The sequence below is a fragment of the Culex pipiens genome, chromosome 2, assembly GCF_016801865.2.
Source record: "Culex pipiens pallens isolate TS chromosome 2, TS_CPP_V2, whole genome shotgun sequence".
Lineage (NCBI taxonomy): Eukaryota > Metazoa > Arthropoda > Insecta > Diptera > Culicidae > Culex > Culex pipiens.
The window spans coordinates 12967068-12985296 of record NC_068938.1 but is presented as its reverse complement, the minus strand read 5'-3'; the positions used below and the strand labels follow the sequence as shown (position 1 = coordinate 12985296).

Here is an 18229-nt window from a genome sequence, read left to right as displayed (position 1 = left end):
TGCGAAGAGTGCTGAAAAAAACGAGTTAGGCAACTAGTTGCAAACAACATATTTTGCAATTCTGAAGAACACCGAAGATTTTTTTTGTAAAACTTATATTTCCCCACTTTTCATTGACATTTATGTGTTTGGTCAACCGTAAACTCAAAACAGGGACAAAAAGTTGAACTTTACAGCACACAAATGAGTGCTATAACGAGTTTTTATAGCAATTTTTTTTCAAAACGGAAATCAATCATTAAAAAATGGTTTTTAAGTGAAAATTTTCTTTAAAAGTTGAGTGAGTATACAAAAAATCTAAAATCTAAAAAAAGTCGATATAATCCTCTGAGATGAAAAACTTTGCAAAAAAAAATCAATAATCATAGAAAGTTGATAAAAACTGCAGAGGTGAAATACTCTGGGATGTGTTTTCAAACTTAAATCTTCACCTTCGAAAACGAAAAGTTTTGCAAATCAACCAGATTTGAAAGCAAAAAACCTCACTTTTACAAATTGATGTCCAAAGATCAAAAAACAACAAATGACTTTAGTGTGAATGACAGTTTGTCCAGTTTAAGTTAATATATAATTATTCTTTCAGTTATTTTCAAAATTAAATACTTTCCAAATGACAATAAAATGATGATAAATCCCATTTTTAAGTTCGAAAACCACACCTTCTACCCCATTTCCTTGGCTGTTGCTCATCGCTGACGACGACGGTAGCGGCCAGGGCGTCGCGACGTCCTACTGCCACTGCAGAAGCATTCACAAACAGCAGCAGGTCCTTATCCCCCTCCCTCTTTTGAGCATGTGTTTGTGTGGCGGACGGACCGTTGCCGATATGGCGAGAATACACACGACCGATAGTGATGGCCTCTCCTCACCTCACCCAAATACAGCGATCAGAAAGGCACACGACGACGACGACGGCGACAAAATTGTTAATAAATAATTCAATGATGGATATTTTTTTCCTCTTGCTTGCTTTCATTCTGTGTTGGAAAACTGCTTCTGCTGTAATACAGTCAGTGGTTCAATTTTTCCCGATGGTACTCGGATCAGAAGAAAATTGGTAACAGCTTAGTCACGCCACGTGCGATGAACGTGGAGAGAAGTGATGCCATATTTATTTATTAAAGTAGTTTTTATTTTAAAATTAAATTGTAAGTTTAAGAATTATCATCAATAAACTTTTGGAGGAAATTAATTTATTCCTTATTAAACGCAAGTTTCTGTAAATTTCAATCTGGATCACTAGTTAAAAACTTTAAAAACCAAATTTATTTAAATATAAATTCCAATAATCCAATAACGTCAAAAAAATAAAGTTTAATAAATATTTGCCAACACTGCTATTTCAATTCACAACAATACTCATCAACACTTCAAACTTTTCTTCGGTTATGAAAGTAAACCAAATAATTTGAATGATCTTTTTATAATTTTCGATTTATCAACTAGTTTTGAACTAAAATACTGCAATTCCTCCAAAGCACTTTCACTATCATAATACACCCGATAACGAAATTTGAACTTTTCCACAAACAAAGCCAAAAAACCAACGACTTTCACCTTATTTTTTTTACGAGGCGAAAACTTTTTTTCCGAGCGCGCCCTCCTAACCCCTCAACGAACGGTCCAAAACTGATGACTTTCGGGGGGAAAACAAGCGAAGAAAAATGTTTGCCTCTGCTGGTGAATGCCGTCATCGTGGTAATACCATCACTCACACAAAAACAGACAAATACAGAAAAAAGACAGAAAGAAAAAAGAACTTCCCATTCAGAAGAGGCTGTAATCGGAAGTTGAAGAATCAACAAAGCAAAAAGATGAAAGAAAATTCTGGGTAGACAATCGAATCGGAATCAGCCCTCCCTCGCAAATAGACTGTTGAAATATATATAAATAATACACCTAAATAGCTCTTTTGCATACTTTTTGCCTTCGATTTCTATTTCCAAACTGAAGAAGTGACAAAAAAAAACGTTTTTCCCTTCTCCAAATACACAGCTACTAAGTCTAAACCAGTGTTAGTAAAGTATCCCACAGCTGATGTAGTCCACTTTGTTGCTGTTGATTTTCCCTGCCTTTTTTCGTCCAAACTGACCTAACCACTACCACCACAAGGCACTGCTGGTTTGTTTTCCTAACCCAAACACTATTACTAACCTAACAGACTGCGAAGGAAGTTGGTACTCAAACAAACAAACGAACGAACTTAGTAATGGGCGATGCATCAGACAGGAAGTAATGTTGGCTGCGGCGGCGCTCGTGTCAGCTGTCGCGTGGTTCAGAGCGTGTGTGGAGTAGCTGCTGACTGACTTAGAAGGGGGTGGGGGGGGTGTACATTACATAAGCACTAAGTAAAGCAGTTAGTCGGTGTTGCAGTGGTTCGTGTCAGGAGTGGTGTTGACTGACTGAATTAACTCTGGATTAATTTGATGGAGACGCATGGTATATTACGACCTGACTCACCATGCGTCCCCACATATTTTATAGAATAATCTTGAGCACAAAAACTCATCAACAAATTTGTCTTTGTTAAAAAAAAATAAACTGATGAAATTGGTATAACTCCGTTTTTAAATCATAATGAAAGCATTTTTATTTGCAATTTCGAAAATTTACATTAATCTCTTTTTCTCAAATTAAAGTTTACATAAGGTTTGAGAGGAATGCACTATTTGTTTACAAATAATCTAATGTGCCCTTTTGAAAAGTATGCTGTAGGTATTTGTATTATTTAGATGATTTAGATATTCTTTATGCCCGCATAAGTCATTTTCGTCATTATTTTTTAATGCATTTCTCCATACAATATTGCGGGATGATCGAAAAAAATGGGCATATGAAAATATAAAAATAATCTGTATCTTAACAACTCCGCCCCTAGACAGGCTTCGATCTGAAAATTCGCCAAAAATCCATTTTTCAAACAATTTTTGATCCTTAAATGGAAATGGAATGGAATGCAATGGAAACAAGAACTTTTAAAATTTAAGAAAACTATAAGGTTATAAGTGGGACTCGTTTTATGAGACTTTGTTAATGTTTTTTTAAAAGGTCATTTTTGCTGGGACTTTGGCGTAGTTTTTTACTAACATTTCCTCTATATTATGTGAAAATAAGTATGCAGTAACTTTTGTAGTGTAGCAGACTATGCCTCTAAGCATATTTTTATAATTGAAATGACAATGATATCGTTTAATAGTAGAAAATGTGAAAAACAAGCAAAAAATTTAAAAAGTGACTGTAACAACATGAAATAACTCGATAGACAAACAAACATAAACTGAACAAGACAAATGCAAATTATGAAACCAGAAAAATATAAAACACGACAAGTAAAGTTTTTCGTAGAACATAAGTTGCTTAAAAAGTCCTCCTGAAAATTGGAAAAATAAAAAGCTTCGAAAAAAAAAATTATCTGCAGAGAGTTAATGTTTTTGGAGCGAAATAAAATTATATTTTTTCTCTACGTTTTCGCAAATCGACTTATTTTCGTATTTTTTGATATGAATAAAACTTTGTTCAACCATTTTTATACATAGAGAAGTCAAAAATTGGTAAATGATTATTCGGAAATCTGTAACTTGAGAAAGATTTCCTAATACCTTTGGTGACTTCGGCAAATTTTTAGAAGTTTTTCATTAGATTTTTTTAAATTACTCACAGTTGAATTCCCTAAATAGGTATTGATGAATTTTTGAAATAAAATCATATGTTTCAGGGAACAAAAAAAGCTAAGTTTAAGATGGTGCAAAATCTGGTAAGGAGGGTTTTTTTTAATTTATCCTTTATCGTAGAATTTGGGGCTACGCTGCTTTTTTTTTTAATCTCGACTTATTTTTATTAGGTCCGTTTCGGTGCTATGACCAGGTTAGGACCGAGGGACGGTTCAAAATAATTTTGAATACATAAAAAAAAGGTTTGCATTTCCGCCGTATTTGCCGAGCATGTAACTGACGAGTCTCAGTTAGTCCACGCGGGTCTTGCAGGTCTGGAACCTGGCGCTGTACTCGTTAAAAATGTGCCACAGCTCAGTCGAACTGTAGAGCACCTCCTCTCCTTCCGCCGTAGTGGTGGCACCGGCGCCGGCGGCGGTATTTACTTGACTGCTTCCTGCGTGGGGATACGCTGCTTGTTCACATCCAAGGATCCGCCCTATTAAAAATTTTCTACGGAAATTATCAAAAATCATTTTTAGATGCAAAATAAAATTTGCTGTCGAAAATGTAAATGCACATTTTTGATTAAGTGCACCGTTTTCAAGTTATAGACATTTTAAGATATTTTGTTCCGAAAACTACAATTCGAAAATACTTTATGGAGGAAACGCATCCCTTTCCTACACAGAAAAAAAATTATGGTATTATTTATCAGGAAATGGTGACAGATTTTGTGTCGAAAAAATTGGAGATATTACATCACGAACTGATAAATTTTCATCGGTTTCTGGTGAATTTTCTTCAGGTTCACATTTTTACCCATTTTTTAGGTAAAATTACTCAAAAAGAGGTAATATTCAACCAACCAAATTTCAACACTCCAAAAATTTTTTTTTTTTTTTGCTATTTATACTTACCTTTTTCACATTGTTGAACCGACTGCTACAGCATTTTAAATTAGTGTCATTTAATAAGCCCCTATTTCTCATCTCAAAATATCACGAAACTATTGATTCAATTTTAAATGATAAAATTGAATCATTTGTGAAAATGTTCTGCTCCATACACAAATATTAAATTTGAAAATTTAGCTCAGCTTTTGAAAATGTCCGAAATAAGTTATCATTTTGGTTCAAAAAGTTTCATCGATTCTAAAAAAAAAACAATTTATCAAAAAGTTCTATTTTTACATTAAAAATTAAAAAAAAAATGTATGTATCGATTTGATTTTTTTTTTTTGCAGAAGCTATCAAATCGAGCTCAAATAAAAATAATTAGGTTTATTTCGCATATCTATTTTTCTCTGAAAATTACTCATCATAACTTAAAAACGAAGTTGACTTTATAGCTGTCGGCCACCATTGCTTGTACCAACCACTAGTGTCTTCCTTTTTATCTACAAGGACTTCGCCACCCTGGGCTCCTAAGTGTATGAAAGTATGGCACGGAGCGACGGCGCCGAATACTCATATTTACACAAAGAATTTTAGAGCGCCCGCCGCGGGATTCGAACCGGCGACCTCTGGATTGTGAGTCCAGTGCGCGGTCCGATTGATCCATACGGGCGGAACGATAACTTTATAACTTACAACTGCATGAAACGCACTTTCATAAAAAGTTTGAAGAATTCATGAGTTATATACTTGCGATACGATAGATACGTACATGAAAAAGATTGAAGTAATTTTTTATGCAAATAAAACAAAAACATATTAGTTTTTAGAGTTATTTGCTAAGCTTTTGAGATTCTTTCTCCAAAAAGCTTTTTGAAAACAACACTTTATTTTCAATTGTAAGCCATTGTCTCTTTTGCAACTCGAGATTATTTTCAATCAAGTTTTATATTCATTTGAAAACAAGCTTTTCCCGGCAAACTTCGTCCTGCCCTTTTTGGTTTCTTGACGTTTTAAGCATGTTTGCTTATTCAGCCTCCTGTGATCAAATTGATTTTACGCAACTTTTCCCATACAATCTGCAGATTTTCCGGAATCGGTTCCAGAGTGGCCAAAGTGTCAATTAGTTAGCTATAAACCTTCCTTAGGCTTATACGAACCCAACGCAACAAAGAGCGACCTCGATCCGACGCTCCGTATTGAACTGATTCGCGTTCGAAAAAAACCGTCGAAATTTTTTATATATATAGAAGATAGATATAGAAGATGTTGCGTTACGTAGTTTGTGAACGACTAGAGTTAAGTCTTTTGTTGACGTTCCCTCCGAACGTCATTCATTGAAGCGCGCGTTCTCGCTCTTTCTCGACGATTCATTCATTCCGTTTCCGAGTGCGCAGCAATAAAGACGTTGTTGAATAAACGCTGTTTTGTGAAGTTAAGCAGAAGTATTTTATTTGACACAGAAATAAAACATGGTGTCAGAAGCACTCGTGGTGTTCCGGCGTCATTGAAAATCGCGGAAGTGTAGTGAGAAAAACTCATCCCAAGCGACGAAAAGATCATTTGCAACAGTAATTTTGGACAGTTTTGCAGTGAAACGTGTTTTATCCTGTTGGCAGCCATATTTTTTTCGCTCTCGCGTTGGGTTGAGTGTTTTCCGGAAGTGAAAAGTGCAGAAAAATGGATGCAGATCAGTTCGCCCAGTTTATGGGCAAGTTCCAAGAGATGATCGGTTCTCTGAAGGATCAGCAGGCGAGCGCGCCGGCAGCAGCAGCGGCACGTGGGCCTGCGGCGAATTCGCCGGCCGGAAATTCGGCGGCGGCGTCCATTCCTCTTCCGCCCCCGCTGGAGTTGGAGGGCGATATGGAGGAGAATTACAACTTCTTCGAAGGAAACTGGAAGACCTATGCTAGTGCGATTGGCATGGACGGTTGGCCCGATGCGCAGAACAAGCAAAAAGCCAGCATTTTGCTTTCGGTGGTGGGAAAAGACGCTCTGAAAAAATATTTCAACTTTGAGCTGACCGCGGCCGAGCGAGACGATCCAGCATTAGTGTTGACGGCAATCAAAGCAAAAGTGGTTCGTGAACGGAACAAGTTTGTGGACTGGTTCGATTTTTTCTCGCTCAGTCAAGAACCAACGGAGAGCATTGACAACTACCTGTGTCGACTCAAATCGCTCGCGAAAGTGTGCAAGTTCAATGCGTTGGAGGATGAAATGGTGAAGTACAAGTTGGCCACCTCGATCCGTTGGATGAAGCTCAGGTCGAAGTTGATCACCACCAAGAACTTGACGGAAGCAAATGCTATGGACTTGTGTCGGGCCGAAGAGATCGCTGAGCGGCATCCGGTTACTGCGGGTCAGCCGAGCGCGGAAGTGAATGTAGTGAAGAAGAGCAAAATGAAGTGCAAGTTCTGCGGTGCCAAGCATGACTTCACCAAGGGTGCGTGCCCGGCGCTTGGCAAGAAGTGCAACCGGTGCGGTGGAAAGAACCACTTTGAGAAAGTGTGCAAGGCTGACCGAAGAAAGAAGCTGAAGAAGAAGAAGTTCCGAGTGAAGAAAGTGCAAGAAGAAACCAGCTCGGAGAGTGAATCGACGGAAGACAGTGGTGATGAAGAAGAGGAGTCTACTGAGAGTGAAAGTGTGTCCATCGGAAAAATCGTCGACAAGTCCGGCAGCGGCGGAAATGTCTCGGCGGAACTGGAGCTGCTCCTGGACCAAAAGTGGCGGCTGGTACAGTGTGAGCTAGACACCGGCGCCAATACCAGCCTTGTGGGACGAAATTGGTTGGAAGAGATGACCGGAAGTAGCAACGTCAACCTACAACCGTCATCGTACCGGCTGCAAGGATTCGGCGGAAGCAGCATTCCGGTGGTAGGCCAGGTGAAAATTCCGTGTCGCAGAAAAGGCCGTAAGTACAACCTTGTTTTACAAGTCGTTGATGTCCCACACGGCCCGCTCCTCTCGGCAAACGTGTGCCGTCTCCTGGGTTTCGTTAAATTCTGCAACACGGTCAACTTTGTTGCGCCTAAAACCGACCAAGAACTCCTGAACATCTACCGTGTGAAAGCCCAGGACATTGTCCACCAGCATGAGGGCGTCTTCCAAGGTATTGGCAAGTTTGCTGGTGCTGTGTCGTTGGAAGTCCGCCCAGATGTACCACCGTGCATCCAACCTCCGCGACGGATTCCGATAGCGATGAGAGGTAAGCTGAAGGACGAGTTGACAAACTTGGAGCGGGAAGGCCTGATCGTGAAGGAGACTCAGCACACCGACTGGGTCAGCAACATCGTGCTGGTGAAGAGGAAGGAGCAGAAATCCGAATCCATCCGCATCTGCCTCGACCCGATTCCGTTGAACAAAGCGCTGAAACGACCCCATCTTCAATTTACCACAATTGATGAAATCCTGCCAGAGCTGGGGAAGGCGAAAGTTTTTTCAACGGCAGATGCTCGGAAAGGGTACTGGCACGTGGTATTGGACGACGAAAGCAGCCGGTTGACGACATTCTGGACACCGTTTGGTCGCTACCGGTGGATCCGCTTACCCTTCGGAATCGCTCCAGCCCCAGACATCTTCCAGATGAAGCTCCAAGGTGCGATTCAAGGACTGCGTGGCGTCGAATGTATCGCCGATGATTTGCTGATCTACGGAACTGGTGACACGTTGCTGGAAGCGCTGGAGGACCACAATCGCTGCTTGGAGAGTTTGTTGGTTCGTCTCGAGGAATGCAACGTGAAACTCAACCTGGAGAAGCTGAAGCTGGTCGAGAAGTCGGTGAAATTCTATGGACACGTGCTTACCGACAAAGGAATACAACCAGACGAGAGCAAAATCGCGGCAATCAAGAACTTCCCACAACCCACGGACCGAAAGCAACTGCAAAGATTCATCGGAATGGTGAACTACCTCAGTCGTTTCATACCCAATCTAAGCGCAAATTTTACTGTTCTACGACGACTGATTTCGGAAAAGGAGCCTTGGATCTGGTCGGAGCGTGAGGAAGAGGAGTTCAAGCGTGTCAAGCAGTTGGTTGCGGACACGCGCACCCTGCAGTACTACAACGTGAACGAGCCGATCGTAGTCGAGTGTGACGCTAGCTCTTTCGGTTTGGGCGCAGCAATCTTCCAGAGTCGAGGAGTCATCGGATACGCATCTCGTACACTCACGGCAACCGAAAAGAACTATGCGCAAATCGAGAAGGAGCTGCTCGCTATTCTTTTCGCGTGTGTACGGTTCGATCAGCTTATTGTTGGGAATCCGAAAACGACGGTCAAAACCGACCACAAGCCGCTAGTCACCGTGTTCAAGAAGCCGTTACTCTCAGCACCCCGCCGTCTTCAACACATGTTGCTGAATCTACAGCGCTACCGTCCGTCCATCGAGTTTGTGACCGGCAAAGAGAACGTGGTGGCAGATGCAATTTCCCGAGCGCCGTTTGATGAACGCCAAGCTGACGACAGATTCGACAAGCGAGACATCTACAAGGTCTTCCGGGAGGTCGAGGAGGTGAAGCTCTCCAGTTTCCTGAAAGTCAAAGATGAGCAGTTGAACGAGATTATGGAAGAATCGGCGGCCGACGCATCAATGCAACTTATTGTGAAGTACACCCTGGAGGGATGGCCGACATCCGTGGACAAGGTGCCGGACAGCGCTAAGATGTTCTTCAAGTACAGGAATGAACTCAGCACTCAGGATGGTATCGTGTACCGCAACGACAGGATTGTTGTCCCTCACTCGCTTCGACGGAAGTTGACGGAAAAGGTCCATGTCAGCCACAACGGGATAGAAGCAACCCTCAAGCTGGCACGAGCAAACCTATTCTGGCCCGGAATGAGTGCTCAAATCAAGGAAGCGGTCGCACAGTGCGGAATTTGTGCCAAGTTCTGTCCGTCTCAGCAGCATCCACCGATGCAGAGCCATCCGATACCTGTGTACCCGTTCCAGCTCGTGTCCATGGACGTGTTCTTCGCGGACTACCAAGGGAAGAGTTGCAGATTTCTCGTCACCGTCGACCACTTCTCAGACTTCTTTGAAGTGGATTTGCTGAAGGATTTGACCCCAAAGTCAACGATTGCTGTGTGCAAATCGAATTTCTCGCGACACGGAAAACCGCAGCGAGTCGTAACGGACAACGGCACCAATTTTGTCAACCGTGAATGGCAGCAGTTCGCACGTGAGTGGAGCTTCGAGCACACGACATCCGCACCGCATCACCAACAAGCTAACGGGAAGGCGGAGGCAGCGGTCAAAATTGCGAAGCGGTTGATGAAGAAGGCGGATGAAGCTGGAAGTGACTTTTGGTATGCCTTACTACACTGGAGAAATGTACCGAACAAGGTGGGCACCAGCCCCGCTGCACGCCTGTTTTCTCGTAACACACGGTGCGGCGTTCCAACCTCTGCCAACAATCTGAAGCCAAAGTTGGTATCGGGAGTACCGGAAGCCATTGAAGAAAGGAGGCAGAAGGCGAAGCAGCATTACGATCGGAAAGCAAGAAAGTTGCCTCAGTTGGAAACAGGATCTCCGGTGCTCGTGCAGCTGAACTCGGAGACAAACAAACGCTGGACACCGGGTACTGTAAGCAGCAAGCTGAACGATCGGTCGTACGTCGTGGAGGCAAACGGTACGCAATATCGACGAGATTTGGTGAACTTGAAACCACGTAAAGAACCTCAAACGCCAGAAGCCATTCCTGTTCAAGCAACTGTTCCCAACGTCGAAATGCCACCAATCGAAAGATCCAACAGAGAGTCGTCGTTCAGGTCAGCGCCTGCCGAAGCTTTGCCGGATCAAGAACTGAGCAACAGTGTTCCAGATGTAGGTGTACCAGAAGCGACCACGAAGCCGAAAGCAGGTAGAACTCCAAAGGCAGCGAAAACCCCGAAACCATCGAGATCACCCAGCGTTCCGGCAGCAGGAGAGAAGTTCAGCCGAACCAAGAGAGATGTGAAACTACCAGCCCGTTTCAAAGATTTCTATCTTGAGTAGCTTTATTTTTTTTTATATAAAACAGAGAGGATGTTGCGTTACGTAGTTTGTGAACGACTAGAGTTAAGTCTTTTGTTGACGTTCCCTCCGAACGTCATTCATTGAAGCGCGCGTTCTCGCTCTTTCTCGACGATTCATTCATTCCGTTTCCGAGTGCGCAGCAATAAAGACGTTGTTGAATAAACGCTGTTTTGTGAAGTTAAGCAGAAGTATTTTATTTGACACAGAAATAAAACAGAAGATGTCAATGATAGCTTATTCAGCCCTTTTCACATAGGGAATACATGAACAAATTTTATCGAAACCAAAAAAATTCAACAGAATTGTGAAATTGAAAAATTGAAATAACAAGCCAAAGTCTCAACATTTGAATGAAAAAAGTGCAATAAAATGCATTTTACACTAGTTCAGTTGTTTTGCGATCATTTGTCTTCAAAAAATGTAAGATTTGACGAAAAAAAAATTTCAACGAAAAAAACTTTACAAAAGAAATCGAAAATTTTAAAAAAATTTCCACCCAGACATTCTAAAAATGATTCTAAACGCAAGGGAATGCATTTTAATTTGATTTCAGCTGATTGCACTTAAATTTCCAATTAAATTTTGAAGTTTTTTGCCCCCTGATTTTGAGGGCCGACTTTGAAAAGGGGGGGCGACAAAAACTTTAAATAAAATTTGTACCAGCCTAAGTGACAAAAGTTAACAAGTTAACACAAAAATGATAAACATATCCCATTTCTGTACCCTCGAAGAACTCCCAAACGTAATTTCAATTTTTTTAAAATAATGACTTTTTGCCTAAAATTAAAAGAGGTTCCCCTAGAAAATTTTCAGAAAACATAAGATTATTAAAAATAGTGATACAGAAAAATTGCTTAAATAAATACACTTTGCCATTTTTATACAATTTTCTGCAATACACACCAATCATAAAGTCATCTAACAAATCAAACTCTGTAAAGCTTTAAGGCTGACGTTGATTGAGGTATCAATACCGTGAGGCCACCCACATCGAACGGAAATTGAATTCTCTCCAAATGATTCATATCTCTGAAGGTGCTCGAGTGTTTCAACCCTCAAAGGTGTCAATATTACACTAATGATTGTTCTATTTACACACAATTCACAACCGCACCTTGGAATTGTTGGAAGGGGGCGGCGTCTCTCAAGTTTGTTGAGGTGTGAATTTATGTTAGATAATAACTCACTTACAATGTTGAACTGTGATAAGGTGAAACGGTCCTTGGAGATTGATCGCCAATGTTGCACATTACCTTTTGTTCGGTTTATTGTTTTTGATAAGCTTAGGTATAATTTCTACCTTGATTACTTTTGTGTTGTTATTTTTCTACAAAATGTTGATGAAAGTGTATTTTTTTATGTACCAATTTGATGAAGATGCATGGCAAGTTTAATTTTTTTTTTATCAAAGCTGCACTAATTTTATTTTGTTTTAATTGTCCATTTCTCTTTTTTTTTTTTTGCTAAGCTCAACTTTCAAGCATGTACAACAAAGTCCAGCTAAAACAATGACGATATAATTTCACCATATCAGTCTGCAACCAGCACTATTTATACGACTCTCAGGACGAAATTTCCACTACAAAGAAAGGGATTTAATATATTCCTGACATCATACCCTAGGAAAAACGAAGCAGAAAAAAAGAAAAAAAAACACAAACCTCTTTCTTGAAAAATAAATCGCGTGCCGATAGGGTGTTAAGTGTATGCCAAAAATATCCACGAATAGCTGAAAGAAAGAGGGCCTGGAACCATGTGACGACGTCGGTTGGTCTCCGAAGGATAACCAAAACCTAGGCGCTCCGTCGACCATGAGTGTGACGTCATTCTTGGGTTTTGCATCATGAATATAGATTTTCTTAAACCTTTTTCCTTCGTTTCTTTCAAAAAAGAGGGTTTGCTACTTTAAAAAAAGATGGTTTTACTATTTTTGTGCTCTGGAAATAATAGTTTATTTGAAGAAAATGTTAAATATGGGATTATTATCTTATTAAATGGTTGATATATAATATCTTGACAACTATTGCTCATATTTTCAGTGCTTTAAAAAACTTTGAGAAAAATTTCAAAAAAAATAATTGAAAAACATCTTAGGTTCAACCTAACATTTGAAAAAGTCCTAAATTATAACTTTTATGTAGTCCAAATATCCGAAACCTTGGCAAAATTTCACTTCAGATTATCGAATCACATTTTCTTTCGGTGACTTATTTTCGATTCGAGCTTAAGGCCGGTATGCTCTTCACAAGAAAGGGGGTCAAGAAATAGCTTTACGAACGGCAGAACAAAAGAGAGGGAACGTTTTCTTGTGGCTTTTCTTCGCCCTCTCTGGCTTCTTTCGCTACCGATGCTGCCCATTTGAAATTTTGGCGCTCACGCACACTATCAAAACAAACGTTTGGTAGTGTGTGTGAACTCCGTGTAAAAGGGGTGTCAAACTAAAAAGTGACCCCGTTTGTTTGACACCAGTTGTGTAGGTCCGAGCCAGGATTTGAACTTCGATGCACCGTTTACGAGGCGGAAGCGTAACCACCAAGAGGGAGCTGTGTCCTATCCCTCGCCTGCTCCAGACCCAAATCCATGATAGAGCTGTCAGACCAAATCTGTCAGACCAAGACTGTCAGACCAAAAAGTAAAACGTAAACAATCTTGGTTGTAGACATAGGTGCACACAAATCAAGAAAAAAAAAATGAAACCAAATTTATTTTGTTCAAATTGGTTCCTAAAATGAAGCTTAGATTGCTGATATTATTGTTTACAGCGATAAAGCTTATTTTTCTGAGTACAATGACCCTTTTTTCGACCACAAAGAGTTTAAAATGGATGTTTAAATCTATTTGGAAAAATTAACCTCGCGGTCCTCCTTGACAGAAAAGTTCCTACTTCCTACTGTTCCTACTCGTTCCAAGGGGACCATAGTTGATCCATCGAAAAAATGTTGTCTTGTCAATATTTTTTTCGCATTAAAATGAAAAAAAGTGATCAGAAATGGTTTTTAATCGTGTTTTTTACCGTTGTACATACAAATTGACATAGGGCATTAGTACCCAATTCATTAAGGAATTAAGTAAAGGTACGTCAGATAACGATTAAACAATCAATGTAAACACGACTACAAACAATAAGTTAAGCAGTTAAAAGCCATATTAAACAACTTAAATTTTTGATCGCGTTTTTGGTGTTCACCTGAAGAATCTTTTCAGTTTTTAGTTTTTAGTTATTAGTTTTTAGCTTTTAGCTTTTAGTTTTTAGTTTTTAGTTTTTAGTTTTTAGTTTTTAGTTTTTAGTTTTTAGTTTTTAGTTTTTAGTTTTTAGTTTTTAGTTTTTAGTTTTTAGTTTTTAGTTTTTAGTTTTTAGTTTTTAGTTTTTAATTATGTAAATAATCAATAAGAAGTATTATGAAATTAGTTAGTTAAATAGCGAAAATCAGCAAATTGGACGGAGTTATGAGAAAGTTCTTCATCTGCCAAAAATTTGAGAATTTTTCCTTTTTCTAGTTGTTTTTAGCTTCATACTTTTTCCTTTAAAACTTTTGAAATATCTTCGAAAAATATTGGCATATGTTCTGATTTGAGTGAAGACAGGAAATAATAAAGATCCAACTTTTTCGGGGGCTTGGGCTTTGGAATGTTGGAAAAAGAGGATTTTTGAGTTGTTAAGATTTTGTCTTATTTCTCAAAAGATATAAAACACACAATTAATTTCAGTTTTCATCAGAAATTTATTTATTTCGTCCTACCACACAAACTCCTTTCAGCAACTTATTCTAAAATTAATTCACTCATTCGTCAAATCTTCCCCCGCATTCGACGACCTCCCGCTTCCTAAAACCTAAAACACGTCCTTCTCCTCCCTTCCCTTACGAATCCTCCGCCGTCGGCAGCCAAAACGCCATATTCGTACAGGCCGACGCCAACATCATAAACTTGGGATTGAACTGCACGCACTGAATCGGCCCCGGATGGTCCCCATTCAGCACGCAAATCTTGTAGCCCGTGTCCGCGTTCCACACGTGCACCCGCCCATCCGTACTGCCCGAGAAGATGAACTGCGAGTCCGGACTGAACGAGGCCTCGATCGGGATGCCCTTGTTGTTGAGGTGGCCTGGAAGGAAGAACGGAATTCGGGATTAGAAGAGATTTTAAGAACTATGACAAACATTCTAACCAGTGAATGTCTGCAGCGGCGTTCCGTGGAAAGCGTCAATCAGCCGGATGATGGACCCGTTCGTACTAATCAAGATGGTCTTGCCGTCCCGGGAGAACTTCAGCCCCGTCCAGTCGCACTCCTTCTCCTGGTTCAGCTTGAACGTCACGAACGGTCCCTTGTCGAAGGACCGCAAATCGTACAGCTTGATGCTCTCGGAATTGACCCCGGCCGCGAAGATGAGCCCCTCCGGATCGTACGCCGCAACGGGACGCCCGTTCAGGTGCATCACCCCCTGGCAATTCGGCGACCTCAAATCCCACAGCCGCAGCGTTTTGTCCAACGACCCCGACAAAAAAGTGTCCTCCACCGGCGAAATGTTCAACGAAATGACCTTCTTCGTGTGCCCCGGAAAGTACCGCAGATACTTGTTGTCGTGCAGACTCAAATACCGGATCGTATCATCGACCTTCGTCGAACTGTGGATGGCCGTGTTGTTGGCGTGTGTAAAGTGGATCAAATCCACCCCGTACTTCTTCGAGTTGACCGTCCGGATCTGCGTGCCCTTCTCGCAATCGTACAGCACGATCTGGTCGTCCTCGCTGCAACTTATCAGCATCTCCCCGTTGGCCGAGAAGTCGATCGCGTTGATCTTGTCCGTGTTTTCCCGGAACACTTTGGCCACTTTGAAGCTGCGAACGACCGAGTCGATCAGCTTCATCTTGATTACGGAAGACAGCTTGGCGGCCGGGGTTGGACTCGCGTCGCGGGTCCACACGCTTGGAAACAGAAAACGGACAGAGCCCGGAGAAAATCCGGAATTTCGACGCGAAAAGGTTGTTTGGCGGCGCGGCGCGGCGTTACTTTTGTTGTGAATCGCCAGCAAGCTGTCAAAAAAGAGCATTTTTCAAACGTCTGATACTGTAGAGATGGTAGGGTTGAGTTGCGTCCCTTGCATCAACTGTGGTCTTTATTTGCAGATTTTTAATGATTTTTTGCAGATCTTTATTGCGGATTTCATAGATTTTCTCCAATAAAGTACACACCTCAAACTACAGCAGAAATAAACTATCCAAGACACACACCCTAGTTTGAAACTGATCTAAAGTGGTCGAAAGCAACAAAGCTCAGTCAAGACACGCACCGCTCTAGGCGACTTGATTAGATTTTTGAACTCTTCAGTTAATCTGCAATAAACAGAACTCTTTTACGACGCAGCATTTTTTATACTCTTTTGAAAACTCGAGTCGTGGAATAAGTTTGGTTGACCTTCCCGTATTCCTTTTAAATTATAAAAATTATTAAGATTAAAAAAAACAAAGTTTAAAAAATTTCCAAACATCAGAAATTCAGATTTTGAGAATTTTAAAAACAAAAAATATTAAAAACACCCAAAAAAATCTAATTTTTTTCAAATTTGATTTTTTGAATATTTTTTAAACTTGTAACATTTATAAAACATAGAAAATTTATAAAATTTATAGAACATAGAAAATTAATAAATTTATAACATTTTATAAAATTCATGAAATTGATAAAATTTAAGAAATTGATAAAATTTAAAAAATTGATGAAATTTATAAAACTTTTAATTTTTTTAAAATTTATCTAATTTATAAAATTTAAAAAGATTTTAAAATTTATAAAATTTATAAAATTTATAAATTTATAAAATTTATAAATTTACAAATTTATAAATTTATAAATTTATAAATTTATAAATTTATAAAATTTATAAAATTTATAAATTTATAAAATTTATAAAATTTATTTTTTTTTTTAATTTATAAAATTTATAAAATTTCTTAAAATTTAAATTTTTTTAAAATTTTTAAAATTTTTAAAATTTTTAAAATTTTTAAAATTTTTAAAATTTATAAAATTTATAATATTTATAAAATTTATAAAATTTATGAAATTTATAAAATTTATAAAATTTATAAAATTTATGAAATTTATAAAATTTATAAAATTTATAAAATTTATAAAATTTATAAAATTTATAAAATTTATAAAATTTATAAAATTTATAAAATTTATAAAATTTATAAAATTTATAAAATTTATAAAATTTATAAAATTTATAAAATTTATAAAATTTATAAAATTTATAAAATTTATAAAATTTATAAAATTTATAACATTTATAAAATTTATAAAATTTATAAAATTTATAAAATTTATAAAATTTATAAAATTTATAAAATTTATAAAATTTATAAAATTTATAAAATTTATAAAATTTATAAAATTTATAAAATTTATAAAATTTATAAAATTTATAAAATTTATAAAATTTATAAAAATTAAAAAATTTATAAAATTTATAAAATTGATAGAATCTATAAAATTTATAAAATTAAAAAAAATAATGAAATTAATTAAATTAATAATATTAATAAAATTAATAAAATTAATAATTGTGGTTTGGTTGAGCGTTTTAGTAGAATGCATTGCTGTGAATACAAAGAGATGAGTTTCTCCTTTTAATTGCCGCTATATATTTTTGATATCTTGACAAATACGTATTTCTTCTACTACTTGCAGACTTCATCAGTGTTCTGTTTTCGACCGAACAGAACACTGATGAAGTCTGCAAGTAGTAGACGAAATACGTATCTGTCAAGATATTAAAAATATATAGCGGAATTAAAAGGAACAACTCGTCTCTTTGTATTCACAAAATTAATAAAATTAATAAAATTAATAAAATTAATAAAATTAATAAAATTAATAAAATTAATCAAATTAATAAAATTAATAAAACTAATAAAATTAATAAAATTAATAAAATTAATAAAATTAATAAAATCAATAAAAGATTAAAACGAATAAAATGAGTAAAAATAATTACTAAAATATTAAAATTAATAAAATTAGTTAAAAAAATAATAAAATTATAAAACTAATAAATTTGATTAAATTAGTAAAATTACTACAATAACTAAAAAAACTTAAATTAATCAAATTAATTCCATCCAATCTAAATAAGTGTTTATTAGAATTTAACAGTTCCGCTCCAGGATGTTACATTTGCAATTTAGAGATTTGGTGAACCTTTCAACATGGTAGGGTACATGTTTCAAAATCTAAACTTAGAAACATGTATCCTCCCTGTAAAGGCTTATGAATTGATCTCAGTTGAAAGGTTCTCCAAATCTCTGAATTGCAAATGTAACATCCATGAGCAGAACTGTTAAATTCTAATTAATACCAGTTGAAATTGAAAAATAAAGTTAAATAAAGTTTCATTAATTTAAAAAATCATATTTTTTTAAATTAATGAAATTATGTATACTTATAAAATTAACAAAAAAATATAAATATAAAAAAATAAAAATTATAGTAATATTTTTAAAAAATATTAAAAAAAATACAAAATGTTATAACCCGAGGTTAATTGTTAATTTTTTTTTATTTAATTAAAATAAAATATTATCGCGGAGAAGGAGAATGGCCAGGGGTTGAGTGTATATATTTTTTAAATAATTTATAATTTTTTTAAAATATGAAATTTGTGTCGA

General features: G+C 37.5%; 2 protein-coding genes across 2 annotated transcripts; one reads left to right on the top strand and one right to left on the bottom strand.

Moving 5' to 3' along the window:
* Nucleotides 1-5819: 5819 nt before the first annotated feature.
* On the top strand, nucleotides 5820-10765 carry LOC120431689 (uncharacterized protein K02A2.6-like). The gene has a single exon (XM_039596804.2). The coding sequence runs from the start codon at nucleotides 6227-6229 to the stop codon at nucleotides 10535-10537; it is 4311 nt and encodes a 1436-aa protein (XP_039452738.1). The 5' UTR covers nucleotides 5820-6226; the 3' UTR covers nucleotides 10538-10765.
* Nucleotides 10766-14326: 3561 nt separating this feature from the next.
* On the bottom strand, nucleotides 14327-15591 carry LOC120431691 (WD repeat-containing protein 82). Its single transcript, XM_039596806.2, has 2 exons — nucleotides 14727-15591; nucleotides 14327-14663 (listed from the first exon to the last, which is right to left on the bottom strand). The coding sequence occupies exons 1-2, from the start codon at nucleotides 15424-15426 to the stop codon at nucleotides 14419-14421; spliced, it is 945 nt and encodes a 314-aa protein (XP_039452740.1). The 5' UTR covers nucleotides 15427-15591; the 3' UTR covers nucleotides 14327-14418.
* Between the last annotated feature and the right edge of the window lie 2638 nt (nucleotides 15592-18229).